General features: G+C 45.9%; 2 protein-coding genes across 4 annotated transcripts in view; one reads left to right on the plus strand and one right to left on the minus strand.

The window, feature by feature from the left end:
- KCNQ5 (potassium voltage-gated channel subfamily Q member 5) overlaps positions 1 to 2,127 on the plus strand; it is a 451,726-nt gene extending 449,599 nt beyond the window's left edge. For all 3 annotated transcript variants that reach the window (XM_074368770.1, XM_074368771.1, XM_074368772.1), the window contains one exon: positions 103 to 2,127. In XM_074368770.1, the coding sequence (XP_074224871.1) occupies positions 103 to 1,050 (948 nt within the window). In that variant the 3' untranslated portion in view covers positions 1,051 to 2,127. The remainder of the gene's footprint in view (positions 1 to 102) is intronic.
- Positions 2,128 to 8,624: 6,497 nt separating this feature from the next.
- KHDC1L (KH domain containing 1 like) lies at positions 8,625 to 9,675 on the minus strand. Its single transcript, XM_010967609.3, has 3 exons — positions 9,554 to 9,675; positions 9,223 to 9,405; positions 8,625 to 8,946 (listed from the first exon to the last, which is right to left on the minus strand). Exons 1-3 carry the CDS (start codon positions 9,642 to 9,644, stop codon positions 8,822 to 8,824), a joined length of 399 nt encoding a protein of 132 aa, XP_010965911.1. The 5' UTR covers positions 9,645 to 9,675; the 3' UTR covers positions 8,625 to 8,821.
- Positions 9,676 to 15,989: the final 6,314 nt, after the last annotated feature.

The following is a 15,989-nucleotide window of genomic DNA, read 5'->3' on the forward strand; positions in this document are numbered from 1 at the left end:
CCCAGGACCTTGTGCTTGATAAGTACACCCTCTACCACCGACCTGCATTGTCTCCATGAAGTCCATTCTTAGTAACAGGTTGTACGTTTTCCTCACTTTCAGGTACAGTCCATCGAGTCCAAGCTGGACTGTCTGCTAGATATCTATCAACAGGTCCTCCGGAAGGGCTCGGCCTCTGCCCTCACTCTGGCCTCCTTCCAGATCCCGCCTTTTGAATGTGAACAGACCTCTGACTATCAGAGCCCGGTGGACAGCAAAGACCTGTCCAGCTCCGCACAGCACAGCAGCTCCTTGTCCAGGTCAGCCAGCGCCAACATCCCTCGAGGCCTGCAGTTCATTCTGACGCCGAACGAGCTCAGCGCCCAGACTTTCTACGCACTGAGCCCCGCTTCACACAGCCCGGCGACACAGGTGCCAGGGAGCCAAGGGGACGGCCCTGCAGGGGGGGCAGCCACCCACAACCAAGTCCCCACGGCGCCCAAGCCGGCCGCCCCCACCACACTGCAGATCCCACCACCCCTCCCTGCCCTCCAGCCTCTACCCCGGCCAGAGACCCTGTCCCCACACCCCGCGGGCCTGCAGGACAGCATCTCCAACGTGGCCACCTGCCTCGCCGCCTCCAAGGACAGCGCTCCGGCTGCTGCGCAGTCGAACCTGAGCAAGGACTGCTCTCTGCCCAAGAGCTTTGATGTGGGTGGGGAGACCCTGCTATCTGTCCACCCCGTGGTCCCCAGGGACCTGGGCAAGTCTCTGTCTGTACAAAACCTGATCCGATCCACGGAGGAACTGAACATCCAGCTTTCAGGGAGTGAGTCTAGTGGCTCCAGAAGCAGCCAAGATTTTTACCCCAAATGGAGGGAATCCAGATTGTTTATAACTGATGAGGAGGTGGGTCCAGAGGAGACGGAGACAGACGCTTTTGATGTGGGGCCGCAGCCCTCCCGGGACCCAGACTCTCTAAGGACTGGAAGATCCCGATCATCTCAGAGCGTGTGTAAAGCGGGAGAAAGTACAGATGCCCTCAGCTTGCCCCACGTCAAACTGAAATAAGTTCTCTGGTTTCTTTCCTGGCATAGGGGTTCCTTTAGCCATACTTATCTTGCATGAACTACCTGGAAAGCCCTGCTACAAAGTTGAATTCGCAAGAATCAGGAAGACCGTGAAAGGCAGTTTAGAAGCCCCGTTATCTTTCAATTGCATGAAAATGCATGTCTCGGGGTGGCTGAAATTCCAAGGTCCATCAACATTAGCCCGCCTGTTCAGTAACGTACCTCGAGTCAAAAATCCTAAGAAACCAAACACTGCTGATGCTAGGGGGGTGTATGAAAATGCCAAGATTCAGTCATTTTGAAGATTTGACTCTGTATTTTGAAATTATATGAGTCAACGCCTTCAAATTTCAGGCATTTCTGCTTTGTGATTAAATACAAAATACATTTTCAAAACAAGGCCATCATGGACATTTAAACACAATGACTGTCATCAACAGCTGCTAACAAGGTAGCCAGTAAGGCAAGATTGGGGAAGGATAGACACAGCTGCTTATTCTGAGATGCATTTGCCAACCCGTTCCTACTCAGTCCTTTCATTGTTAATGTGATTTGAATGTCAATTTGTGTGCTTTTGGTGATTTAATGCTGTGGCGAGCAATTTTGCACATCATTTTCATGTTCTTTAGGACGAGAATGTTCTTCAGTTAGAAAATGTGCAACTGATGAAATTCAGGGCCAGTGGGGCAAATAGACTGACTGTTGGACACACTTGACTTCACAGGGAATGGATTCCCTGATGGCTGAATCAACTTTATAAGTGGTCAACTTTGACCCAAGCCAGTGAAATCCTGAGCCGGCGGGACTGAGATGATCTCCCTGCAGTGGTCCCCCCAAACCCCGCAACCCCTCACCAGGCCTGCCAAAGCTGCCCACATCAAGGGAGGTGTGAGAATCTATTCCCCCGAGGCTGATGGACAAGCAGGATCCTGGGAAATGAGACCTGTGAGTAAAACTGAGATAGGAAAGGCCTGAAAAGAATCCAGACACAACACCGAGAAGTTAAGTCAAGTTCAAGGAAAGGACTTCCCCCTCCAAAGGCAGTGAGAGGAAGAGAAACAAACCAAAAGGAAAGAACTTGATTTTTTAGAAAACAAATATTGCTAGGGAGTTCAACTACCTAAACACCCCTTATTCTTATATATAGGCAGAGAATTTTGCAAGGTATTTATTTTTTAATATGCCCTGAATGTCTTTTGCTATCATGTAGTACATTTTGCGTATGAAAGGCTAAAACTAAACCTCCTTTACTTTTTTATACAGTGGTGTACATTTTCTATTCTCCCCAAGAATGTTGCCCACCCCACCCCCCACCAAATCTGAAATTATTAGTTCAGTTTCCCAGTGCAAACATTTACAGTTAAAAGCCAGGTAACACTGGCAGGGTCTGCAAATCCAAACACTTAATAATACAGCATGGTGGCAGAAAAGACCCAGGGAAGCAAAGTGGAAAATGTATTTACCAGAAAGCAAAAAAGCTGACTGCTTGTTAGACACCAGGCTTGCTATCTCAGACCATCAGAACTTCAGGCCAGGCAGACGTTGAGAAGGCCCAGAGGAGCCAGACAGCACTGCAGTTAAAATCCAGCCACGGAAGGACTTAGGAAGGAAGAATTTTTTCCTTGGCTCCAGAAAAATTCTCCCAGTAGCCAGGAGGAATGAGCAGGGTTATCAACTGGCCCTGAAAGCCACCACATCCTTCCCGAACTCTCTCCCCACTGGCTGTCTCCATCCCAGACCTGCCCCCTACTTTTCTTCTCCATTAATGGCTTCTGGATTCCCTGCCACTATTTTGCTTCTGGACTTTACCAGGCCTTCACCACCTCCATCCCCAAGTAAACCACTTATCCACTCCACCCAAAACGTGCTTCTCAACCTTTTAATATCCTTGTCCCTTTGATAATCACTGAAATTTTGAAAGCAGCTGCTTCTCCCCCCACCTGGATTCTCTAGAGTACACTCTCCTGGAGTGTATCATTCAGTCTTTTTGGCTGTTGGAAACACACAGAAGAGTCTAAATCTTACACTCCAGTGAAAAGGGTTTTATCAAGCTTTAAAGGCAATTATTTTCATTTTTGAAACAGAATTTTAGTAAAATTGTTAAATGCAATTTTTCTTCTACCCGTATCTCCACTCAGCTTGAAGTTGTGATCCATCCTCCCAAGGAGGTTGTACACAAGAATACAACATGCATGTGTGTGCACACACACACATACACACCCCCTCCACTGACCTAAAGCCAGACCCCCGCTATGCACTCAGCAGGCCATCTCCAAATACTGGTAGAGGAAGAGAAAGGAGGTAGCAACTTTCAGGTGCACTAATTCTTGGACACACCCTGTCCTGGGTCAAACCCCACTGGCAGCAGGAGCTCTGAATGTACTGGGGATCCCTCCTTAGGCCTCTTTAAACACAGTGGAGTTCATCCAACATTGCTGAAGGCGGAAGATGCAGAAACAAAACGTCAACCCATCACTGAAGTCTTAATCACAGCCAAACATGGTAAACCATGTCGTGAAAAGCATTTCCTCTGTGGAAGCCATGACCATTTTGTGTCTATTTTGTGCTGGCACAAAAATTTTTGGATGCTAAAAGCTAGTTGTATTGTGTGAAAACTGTTGGGTTCTGTCTGCTGTGTTACTCTCTATGGGGTTGAGGGGTCTCCCATTTACACTTAGCAAAGTCCCTTTGGTCAACCCCAGGTGGTGTCTTGAAGCACAATCTAGCTGAGCAGTGAGAAGCCACCCGCTTTCTCAGTTCAAGGTTGTCTGCCTTCTTCAATACATAGGGTTGACCGAGCTAACACTTCATTGCAAACGTCCCTTCTTTGAGGTTCACTGAAAAATGTTGCTGTGTCTGATCTAAATGTTTGCATTTTGTTCAACTAAATTAATATCTGTATATTGCAAGTTTTGTTTAAAGTAAGACACTTTCTTGCATTTTTAAGTCTTTATCTCCTGTTCTAAGGTGCCTTTCTCCCCTCCCACTGACTCAGTGATTCTGAAAGTTCTTGATTTGCAGGTAAAACAAGTGTCACAGAGAGGAGGAAATCAGGCACACAAAGCGACTAACTTGCATGCCCGTTTGCAAAGCGAAACATAAGGAATGATGAAAACTGAACAACTAAATTAATGGGTCACTTCAGATTGAGAAAAATCAGAAATATTAACTTACCACCCCAGAAGCTGATATTTTTTTTGCCTTAAAATGACATGGTTGTGCTTTTGTAAGAGAAACTTAATTTAATATAATTATGTGCATTTAAGCGAGCAGTTCTAGAAGTCATCTATGACAATGCAACTGTCTGTCTCCTGAAAAAAGAAAAATCAGGAATATCATATCCATTTCAAGCTACCGTTCAAATTAATTTCCTTTGCTCTCTTTTACTGGGATTATTTGTTTTAAAGTAAAACATTAAAGAGATGTCTATAAACAGCTGGTGTTGACTGCTTTTGTCTGGTACTGATTGGTTCTGAACTGACTGGTTCCAGTCAACCACACTGATCTCATATAGATTTGGGGTTGAAATTCAAAATTATCCTTTTGCAACGTTGCTGAAAAAATCATTGGTAATTTGGGAAGGGGAGAAATTTGCAAGTGTTTTTAGGGTATTGTAAGAAAAATTAATTTGATATTATACTAGAGATTTATTTTGATATATTTACATATTTTTGTTTGATACCTCAAAACTCAGATGCCAGCTCAGGTGAGCCTGGTGTTAACAATAGTTAAAGGGTTTGCTAAACATATGATAAGAAAGGCACTTTCCCAAATGCTGCAGCCCCCGGCTACTCAGAATGACCGTTTTTAGCATCTACCCAACTCTACCTCACCAGGGAAAGGCTTCTGCTCCAAAAGGGGTGGTTCCCTTTTGCTGTAAAAAAAATCTCACTCCTAGTCCACTAGCATTTCTGCACCAAGTGTCCATGACTAATTCTAGTGGAATTATTTTAAAGGATGCTCAGAATGTTAGAACTCCGGAACATAAAGCCAAAAAGCCCTAAGAGAGATGTTTTAAACAGGAGGGGGAGGATGGGGGGGGTGTGACGTGGGGCACCTTCTCACCATGGCTCTAAGGAGATCAGACAAGGACGTGCCTATACTTACACTTTCTAGGGATTCATGGAAATAATCCATGTGGAACATGCTTCCTGAGCAACTTAAAAGTGTAAACAGCTGCCAAACACTTTTGGAACCACTTTAACAGTACCTCTCACCCCCCATCATTTAAAAGCAAAACACACATTACTCTACCCCAATCATTGATAAAAGTAGGTTCTCAGGCCTTGAAACAGCCACTTTTATGAGCCTGGTTTCAACCGCTTCAAGAATCTGGTATCAGTGAAAATTGTTTCTTTAAAAATGTTTAAGGAGTGGATAACAACTCAGTGGTAGAGCCCGTGCTTAGCATGCAGCGAGTCCTGGGTTTGATCCCCAGTACCGCCACTAAAAATAAAGAAAGAAACTTATTTACTTCCTCACCTCAAAAAATAAATAAAATAAAAAATAAATCTAATTACTCTGCCCTCCCCAAAAAGTTTACATTTTAATGAGTAACAGTAAGACTTCACCCTCTGACTTGCCTAACTGCAAATTTGCGAGGTTTTTACTACATTTCAAAGCAGAAATTTATCAGATACACTACGTGCAAACTATAGATATACTCCCTGCCTGGAAATCACAGCACCACAAAACTAGTGAACGGCAATCTTCCTGTTCAAATAAATAAATAGAAAATCCAAAGGGACACTGGGGTGATCTATTTCTCCGTCCATTCCCATGGCCGGCTTCATTCTTCTCCTGATTTTGTTGACCAGTTGAAATCCCATGTGCTCTGGGATAAACCTCACCTACTTTCACTGTCATCTACATTCTCAACATTTCACCTGTTTGCTCTTTTTCTTCTCTTCAGTGATGCTCATCTCTTTCCACTACTTGCTTCTTCCTTCCCCTTTGCTTTGCCTACACTGGTGTGACTACCTTCCTAGATGCCATCGCCTGACCACCCCATGGCCCCAAAGGACTCACTCCTTCCTCCCGATGCGGCTCAGGATGCCACTCGCCCTTGGGAGATCCGTGAAGACATCACACCATCCACGCCCCGGGTCCATGCTTCTGAGCATCTCTGAATCTCCTCACCTGAGCCCTCTGGGTGGTGATGCAACACAACCTCCTGTTACCAGAGGCCTGTGACTGCACTTGGTGGTGGGGATACCTGTCACTCCACGGTGGGAGCTCTTGCCTTAGGGGAGGCTAATTATTCTGCTCTGGACCCCCACGCCCCTGGCTGTCCCCTGCTGCCACTCTCCCCTGTAACTGTAGCATCTCACTCTTACTCTTTCTCCTCAGAAACAGAAGCCTCTCCCACGTTACCAGCACCTCTCGAGAATGTACCTTCCTCTTTTACTCTACATCCCACCTTCCCTTTAGAAACAAGTATCCATCCACTTTCCCCAGCATCCATCCTGACCAGCAAGACAGTCAGAGCCACGCCCACCTAACCCCACAGAAACCATCTCTGTTCCGTCATCCATGAGCTCTGGAGGCTGATTCAATGGGCACCTTCAGTCAGCATCCCTTTTGGCTTTTCTGGAGTTGACCCTGAACACTGCCCTCTCCGGATCAATCATCTTCATTCACTTTTCCAAACTCTTTGTGCATCCTCCCAGATTCCATACTCAGCCTCTTCCCTTTCCCTCACCCTCCGTGCTCTCCTCAAGGTGGCTTCACTGATGACCGCCTAGGCAGCATGCCCCACCCCATCATGTATCTCCAGCCCAGACTTCCCTTCTGAGTAGTGCCTCTCAATGACTTCATTTGGGCATCACCTCGGATGCCAGACAGACATCTCAAGGGCAGGAGCATCTCACTGATGACACAACTCAAGCTTCTCACAATGTGCCCTGCAGGCAGCAGGTACTCAAGAATGCTGAGGCAGTGAAAGTGTCTCTTTGGGCCTTTCACTCAGCTTTCAGCAACTTCCAACCCCTAACTTTCCAGGCCTCTCACTCAAGAAGACTGTGATCGTCAGGCTCACTCACACCATCATAGCTTTCATCTGTTACTCCTCCCTGCAACAGGGAGGAGCAGCGCCTCTCTCATGCCCGCCCAGCCCTCAGCATCCTTCACCTCTGTCCCTCCTCTGTTCCCACATACAATTGGCTCAGACCCCTCAGACAGCACCCAGGCCTAGGCTTTGCCCATCCACCAGGAAAGACTGCTCAAACTTCACTGTAAGTTCCAAGGAAAAAGGGGGTTTTGTCTCCGTCCCCATCCCTGTTCCCCACTTCCCTTTACATCATACGAATGCCAAGCCCACAGCCAGAGACAGCCCAGACTTTAAAATAACAATTGGATCCCAGACTTTAAAATAACAATTCGTGGTGGGGTGGGTATAGCTCAGTGGTAGCATACATGAGGTCCTGGGTTCAATCCCCAGTACCTCCATCTAAAAAAATTTTTTAATAAAATAAAGTAACAACTCATGCTTACTGACTGCCCAGTATTGTGCCAATCGTCCTCCCAGCTGTTATCTAATGTAATCCTCACCACGTGACCACAGGTAATCTGTCAGTTAGAATGGGCCTGGCTGAAAGGACCTTAAACACAAAGACATTCTATTACCCCGCATAACTGAACTTCAGAGGGAGGGGGGCTCCAGGCAGAGCACAATTTGCTCCATTACATCATCAAGGTTTCCAGTTCTGTGTGTCTGCGGTCATCCTGGTCAGTCAGGCACTGACACTGGTGGTTCCTCTCATTGTCCTCAGATGGCTCCAGGGGCAAGAGGCACCACATGTCCCCCCATCACATCACAGGAGACAGGTGGAGTGGGGAGTCCGCCCCCCCAAGTGGGATAGAAATCCTTTCCTGACACCCTATTAAACTAATAGTCACATGTTTAGTCCCAAACCTGGAAACAGTCCTATGTGTATGCCCTAACTGGCTTAAACCCATCAAAACTCCCCCTTTGGAGTTTGGCTGTAGTCCATCATGCTGGGGAGAGTTCCAAATGTGCATTTGGCATCCAGGAAAGTTCTGGAATGGAGATTTAGGAAGCCTTACTACTCAATTTATTCATGACTGGTGGGACCTCAGGATCCTTTGCTCCCAGAAATACTCCCCAATCCCACCCACAAAAGGCTGGCAGGCAATCAGGGACCATGCCTGAGCACTCACCTCACCAAGCTGCTAGGGTGGGACCACGTTCTGCCTCCATCCAGACTCCCAGCTTTCTCCTCTCTTCTTTTGTCTACCTTTTTAGGTCCAAAAGGACCCTGGGGCTGCTAGGAGGGTCCCTTCTTTTCTAGAATCCCTTGTTTTTATTTAACCCAGAGCAGCCTGCCCAGGCTCCAGGTGTCAAAGAAGCAGTTTGTGAAGGAGATATCAGCTCATCCCGGTTGCCCGGATCTCTGGACCCACCCAGAAACCCTGCCTGGGCTGGAGAAGCTCACCCAAAGGAAGGGACAGGACATCAAAGGCTTTGCTCATTGGGGCACTTATTTTACTGGCTCTTTGCTCACAGACCACTTTCTTACATCCAGGAGTTGGATGTTTCTCAGCCACATGCCTAGAAGGCCTTCAAGGGACAAGACTGGACCACAAATTCAACCTTGTGTCAATTCTCTTCACCCACTTTTCTCACCAATGCCCAAGCCAAAAACTTCCCCTCACATCAACTGCCCAGGGAAGAGCAACCCTTTACTACTGAGGTTGAAATCTAGTGGTGTCTGCAGCAACCAACCAACTGGTAAGGGCAAGCCCGAGAAGTTCTAAGAGAGGCAGTCCTCACTCTCCTTGTGGGGCAGAGACAGCTCGGAGCTGCTGGAAGTGGGGGGGAAGGCCAGGTCGTGCGTGGTCAGGGGCTGACTCCGGACCCGCTGCAGCATCTCTTGGCCTGCAGAGAGAGTGCCTTGGTGACACAGGGCTCATGACTGGGACCCCAGAGCAGCCCAGCTCCCCAAGGGGACATTGAAAGGTGTGACCCCAGCCCGGGCCTTCCCAGCTGCCCCATCCACATCTCCCCACTGCCTTCCCATAACTCCCAAGTGCTCTGGCTCAAATGCTTGGGGCGCACATGGATTCCCAGCTGAGCAAGTGATCCTGGAGGTAACCGAGATGCCAGCAAACCCAACACCAAGTCCTCCACCGCAGTCCAGCCAAGGACACCCACCTCGGGCCTGGTTGTAAGAGTCCCAGCTCCCGATACTCCAAATCATGTGGAACAGCCACTGCCTCCCCTCCAAAGGTCCGACAACAAGGATGCGTGTCAGGCCGGTAGTGGTGAACCCCATCTTCAGCTGAATGAAGGTTTGGCTGTGCATCTCGATGTGGTGGAGGTTGGCGTCCAGGCGGCCTGCGAGGAGGGATGCAGATGTAAAGGACCACAGCGCGAGGGGGTAGGGGAGGCATGGAATGGGTGGGGGTGATGATAGGGACCTGGAACAGACGGCTGGGGATGGGAAAGGAGGGAGGGCATGAGGGCGTGATCAAGGACCACTCACCAAAGATGAACTCCTCCTGCTCCTCTTCTATGTAAAATTCTAAAGGAAAGTTCAAGTTTTCAGGAAAGACCCACCATGGCTTGATCTCCATGTCCTTAACCTCTCCTACCAGCTGCTGAATAGGGGCAAGTTCAAGCAACTTACCAGAACAGGGCTTAAAAGCAATCAGGAAAGGCCAAGGGTCTGTGCTAAATATAAACATCTAAACATCTCCACCCTAGGGCAGGAGGGCCTATCCCTATAGCGTTTCAAGAAAATCCATTCCAAGAAACTGTCTACCCTGCGCTAATCCCTTCATGGCCAACTGGATTATCTGATGAGTGTTTGCCGCCCTGATGCCCAGGAATTCAAAATTATAGTTATTCTAGTTTGAAAAGATCTTGGAGCAGATCTTGGGCATGAACCAAGGGAGGGCTGAGGGATGGAAGGTCCCAGGGCAGGATTTTCCAAATCGGCATCCCTAGATTTGGACAGGTACTGTTTCCATAAGGAAATATCATAGACAGGTGGCTTGTAAACAACAAGCATTTATCTCCCCCAGTTCTGAAGGCTGTGAAGTCCAAGATTATGGCACCAGCAGAGCTTCCTGGTTCACTGATGACCTTCTTCTGGCTGTGTCCTGACACGGCTGGAAGGGCAGGCAAGCTCTCTGGGGCCTCTTCCAGGACATTCAGCACTGGCATAAAGAGACCTCCCAAAGCCCTCATCTCTAACACCATCACCTTGGGGGGTTTGGAATTCAACACGTGAGTTTCAGGAGGTTACACCAGCCTTCAGACCACAGCAGGGCCACCAGCTGGCCTCAGCTATTCATGCGTAGTCAGACAAGGTAGGCTTGTTAGGGTCCTGCGTGGATAAAGAGGAAACAGCATGAGAACACAGAGCTTCTTGGTAGGACGGGTTGCAGGGAGCCTATTACCAGATTTGGCTGGATGACTCTAAGGAGGATTTAGAGAAGCAGAGACCAGTTTTGTAAAAATGGAGCAATCTGTGGTTATCTTGGCAATTTGTATCCAGGAGGCAAGGAGATGAATGTGGTCTTGACTGCAGAGCTTCACTGTCCCTGTCTGGTTTCAAACCTATTTACAGAGTATATTGGTCTTTCTACATCTGGTTCTATCATAATCAATGAGTGGCCTTGACTGGTTAAAATATTCCGCAAGACAGCATGGAAGGAAGAGGAGGTTTATGTTTGATACGGAATATCAGAGTTTATCTGCCAGCTTCCTGCCACAAGCTCCTGGTACAGTTTCCCCACTTTTCAGTCTGCCTTTTTGCCCAAAGACAAAAGACAAAGGACATTCATCTTCAGAGTTCAGACCCCCAACATCCCATTGTCAGAATCCATTTATCACAATGTTTTCTGTAGAACTCGGTCTTCACCTGCACCCCAGTTACTCTCTTCCATGCCTTTGATTGCAAGACAAGATGTTAAAACATTTAAAACAGACCATGACTCAGGGGGAGGGTATAGCTCAGTGGCAGAGTGTGTGCTTAGCATGTGCAAGATCCTGGGTTCAATCCCCAGTACCTCCATTAAAAATAAATAAGATAAAATAAATAAATAAATGAACCTAATTACTATCCCCCACAAAAACAAAACAAAAATTAAAACAAAACAAAGACCATGACTGCACAGGGGCACTTAACAGTGGACAAGACATACGCACCAACTACTAGGTAATTACTAGAGGCAGTCATTGTTCATCCTATTAATAAGCTGCAAAGGAATGAACCTAGATTTCAAAACCAGGCCATGAAATCAAATGTCCATCCCACCTGAATCTGTTCTAGAAAGCCAGGTAGTCTTTTCTTTTAACCAATCACCGATGGTTCTACCTGGCCAGTAGTGTTTTAGGTAGTAGCAAGCAGTGTTTGCTGTGAAATTAAGTTCTTAGCTCCAAGAAGAAACCAAAGGCTGTGTAAAGATCCATAATCACCATGGAACTAATTTAAACTAATTTGTTGGACCTTGAGAATGGAGATAGTGTCAGCCGTGACTTCTGCTGGGGTCAGAGACAAATTCTGGGGCACTGTTTCTAGTGGGATTATTCCTATTGAAGTCAGAGCATCTGGAGTACAGGGGCAGGGGGAGTCCACTATCTGGCCAGACCTCCTGGGGGCTCTACTAAATAGTCCGCTCTCCCCTATTTTTAGGTCTCTGAGTATCTTTTTCAGAGAAACAGTTTCCTATAGGAGTAGGTGTTTTCAATATTGGAAAGTCTCTAAAAGTTACTCCATATGCACAAATAGGTTCTTGTAAAAATCATGTGAAAGCCTGATGTCCACATAAAAGTAGTATCCCATGCAGCCACTTTGGAAAACAGTAGAGAGGTTCCTTAAGAAACTAAAAATAAAATTACCATATGAGCCAGCAATCCCACTCGTGGCCGTATATCTGGAGAAAACTCTAATTCAAAAAGACACATGCGAGGGGAGGGTGTAACTTAGTGGTAGAGCGTGTGCTTAGCATGCAGGAGGTCCTGGGTTCAATCCCCAGTGCCTCATTTAAAAAAAATTAATTAAATTAAATAAATAAATAGATAGATAAACCTAATTACCTCCCCTCCAAAAAAAACAAACAAACAAACAAAAAAAGACACAGGCACCCCAATGTTCATAGCAGCACTATTTACATTAACCAAGACATGGAAGCAACCTAAATGTCCACTGACAGATGAATGGATAAAGAAGATGTGGCATACACACATACACATATATACATACAGTGGAATACTACTCGGCTATAAAAAATGAAATAATGCCAATTGCAGCAATAGGGATGGACCTAGAGATGTCATACTAAGTGAAGTAAGTCAGACTGCAAATTTCTTGAGCATGCTTATTTTCCTTTCTTCCAGTTGTCAAAAGCCCACATTCTCATCAGATGGCGCTATGAACATAGACTTCCCAGAAGGCAGAGTTGGAGTCTGTGTATAGATTAACTTGCTGACCTTCACTCATTGTGAAGGATGAGAGCCATCAGATCCACTTCCTGGGCAGAAGTACCTGGTGGGAGGGCTCCTGCTTCTGGAGTTGCTGGTGAGTCACCGCTACACCTCCAGCTCTCCACTGTCCTTGCTCCACAAAGTTGATTCCATCAGTGTACAGATGTGCAATGTCTCAGTTTCCAGTGGGATACCTGCCAGGTCCCAGCAGCTGGAACAGACCTGCTCATTGATCTGCCTGCAATCAGAACCAGATGGCAGCAAGGTGGCAGGATTTAAAGCTGCTTTTAAAGCCATGTAGGCATTATCAGCAGGATGACCTGATATTTGCCCTGCCTCCTAGAGGTTAACCAATATCCCTCTACCTGTTGTAGGAGGGGCAGCACACAGTGTGGGGTGTGTACTGTCATTGGTTGCCCCAGAGTAAGCTTCTCAGCATCTTGAAGGTCACAAGAGGCAGCTATGGATCACCAAGTAACTGGCCACCACCACTTTTTTGAGGGGAGATTAGGTTTATTTATGTATTTATCTATCTATCTTTAATGGGGGTACTGGGGAATTGAACCCAGCACCTCATCATTGCTAGGCATGCACTCTACCACTGAGCTCTACCCTCCCTGCTCCAGTTGTTTTGAAAGAAAGGCTACTGGCCTCTGACATTTGCCCAAGTTTTGAGTCCACACCCCAGACTGACAATGTCTCTCCTCTACAAACAAATCAAGTGGTTTTCTTAAGTCCAGCACACCAAGAATAGGGGCCATGAGCAGCTTTTCTTCAAGAATTTGAAAAGCCTGTTGACATTCCCCTGTCCATCCAAGGGGTTCACCTGCCCATTCAGGGCATCATAGGAGGGTTTTAGCAAGTAGCCCAAAGTTTAGAATCCAGGTCCTACAGAAACCAGCCATGCCAAAGAGTCCCCTCAGCTGCCTTCCATTCTTTGGAGCAGCCACTTGAGCTACTGCTACCCTCCAGTCAGGGTGTCAGGGAGCAAGTGTCTCCATCCCTGAGATCGCTCCAAGCCCAAACATTTAACAGAGGGTTGAGCTATTTGAGCCTTTATCTGGGACAACTTACACCCTCCATCTGCCAGGAAATTTAGGGTCAACATTATGTTGAGGTCGGGATCTTCCTTCTTTTTGCTGGTGATCTGTAGTTCATTCACATACTGGAAAAGAGTTACTCCTTTCCCTGTAAATTTCTCAAATCTTTAGCCAAGATTTCCCCAAGAATATAGTGGGGGAATTTTTGGATCCCTGCGGCAATACTGTCCAGTGGTATTGCTGTTTTGCATTGGTTTCAGATTCTTTCCATTCAAAGGCAAAAATTCTTGGGATTTGCCCTCTAATGGTTTGCAAAAGAAGTTCCCTGTCAGAGCGGGGAGGAGGGAACAAGGGTGGGGAGCTGCTGGGTAGATATTTTCCACAATTGTATTAATTACCCTTAGGTTCTGAAGGAATCAGTATTCCTCAGTTCTAAGGGTTTTTTTTTCCCCCCCAGCGGGAGGATAATTAGGTTTTTATTTTTATTTTTTTTAATGAAGGCACTGGGGATGGAACCCAGGACCTCATGAATGCTAAGCACGTGCTCTACCACTGAGCTGTACCTTCCCCCCAAGTGTTATTTTTATGATGTCTCATGCACACAAAACTAAATTGGTTTCTCTCCCATTAATCTATTTTGTGTCGATTGTATTAGTCCAGCCACAAGGATTCCAGACGGGTAGAGGGGAAACTTCCATCTCCCTGAAGTGCTCATCCAAGCTTTTGGTCAAACATGTAATAAGATTAATTCCTGACATGTGTCTAGTGCTTAGTAACTTATATTCTCTCCTGTCTTGAGTCATTAAACAGTATGATATTCCTTTGCAATCGAATATTATCCCCTAAATTTTTATTTAAGTGCTCTGATGCTGAGAGAGGAGAATGAACTGCCTGAGAGCATCCCAACAGTGTGAGGACGTCACAGCTTGACCACAAGCCTCGTGAAATCTAGTGTAATGTGTTTTCGGGCAGAGGAGTAACTGTGAAACTCTCTGATTTCAGAGCCCCTTTATAGTCTTAAAAATGACTGAGGACCCCAAAAAGCTTTTGCTTGTGTGAGTTATATCTACTGATACTTTATTAGAAAGTAAAAGAGTTTTAAAATATTCACTTCTAAAATAACAATAATAGGACACATTGCGTGTTAACATAAGTAACATTTTTATGGAAAAAAAAAACCAAAAACACTGTGTTTTCCAAAACAAAAGTGTTTCATTAAAAAAGAGTGGCATCATTTTACATTTTTGAGAACCTTTTTTGTCTGACTTAGTGAAATGACAGTTGGGTTTTTGTAGCTGCCTGGGATTCAATCTGTGATGATATCACATGACACACAAGTCACATAGCTTCTGGAAAAGTTCCCTGTACATTTAAGAATGAGTGAGGGCAGAAAAGGCTGATAAGATCTTATTTTTATGAAAATAGTTCTGACCTCGGAGACCCCCTGAGAGGATCTCAGAGATTCCCAGGGATTCCTCAGGCCTCTGATGAAATCAAAATTTGTATTCAAAGGCAAGTGAAGGAAAATTTAAACATAGAATGTTTTCCCTGCCCTTTGGCCTCCTCTCCCACCGCTGTGCATTATGCTTTGACCAAACCTCCCAGTGGGCAGAAATACCTGCTTAACCTTAAAGAGCAACAACTCCTTGAAAGATATCACTCCTTCTCCATCCTGTGAGGGGAAAGGTTGACCCAGACCCACTAGCATTCCACGCGTGATCTGGATTTTGTCAAACGGTCAATAATACGCCATTTATTGTACAGCCCTCAATCTCAAAAACTTATGTAACTGTGCTTTGCTATAACTTTGCTTTATAACAGTTCTTGGAGTTTTCTGAGAGGCTGTTCCCTGGTTATCATCCTCAATTTGGCTCAGATAAAATTTTCCAGGGCAGGGAAGGTGTAGCTCAGTGGTAGAGCATATGCTTAGCATGCATGAAGCCCTGGGTTCAATCCCCAGTACTTCCAGATAAATAAATATTTAAATAAATAAACCTAGTTCCCCCTCCCCCAAAAAATTTCCATTTATTTCTTAGACCAACTGATTGATTTTTTCAGTGACACCCCGCGCGTGGAGAATTTCTGTATCTGGCACTGCTAAACGATTATGGAATACTACGCTCTGAGCAATGCTAAAACTAGTCCTGAAATGACATTCTTAGAGAAGAGGCTTACAATCAACGTGCATTATAACAGGCATGTTCATTGAAGTGGGCGATAGGTTTTGGATCCCATAATATCAGGAAGAGATTCAGGGCCATGGTTTGCAAATTTCTGTTTAGTAGCTGATGTTTTTTGTCCTAAGACACAGTCCTATTGTCTATTTTGTGGGCAAAGTTCTCATAATATCAGAAGATTATAAGAAATTATAAGAAACAATGAAACCCTTTTAGCCCCACAGTCTAACAAGAGCTCATCAGACTGCTGCCTGGACTCTTAGCCCAGTCC

Source organism: Camelus bactrianus, chromosome 8 (genome assembly GCF_048773025.1).
Source record: "Camelus bactrianus isolate YW-2024 breed Bactrian camel chromosome 8, ASM4877302v1, whole genome shotgun sequence".
NCBI lineage: Eukaryota > Metazoa > Chordata > Mammalia > Artiodactyla > Camelidae > Camelus > Camelus bactrianus.

Coding starts and splice junctions, on each gene's coding strand:
- KHDC1L (XM_010967609.3), bottom strand. CDS start 9,644: ATGGAGATCAAGCCATGGTGGGTCTTTCCTGAAAACTTGAACTTTCCT. Junction 9,406..9,553: donor GCAGGAGGAGTTCATCTTTG/GTGAGTGGTCCT, acceptor CCCTCCTCGCAG/GCCGCCTGGACGCCAACCTC. Junction 8,947..9,222: donor CTCTTACAACCAGGCCCGAG/GTGGGTGTCCTT, acceptor CTCTCTCTGCAG/GCCAAGAGATGCTGCAGCGG.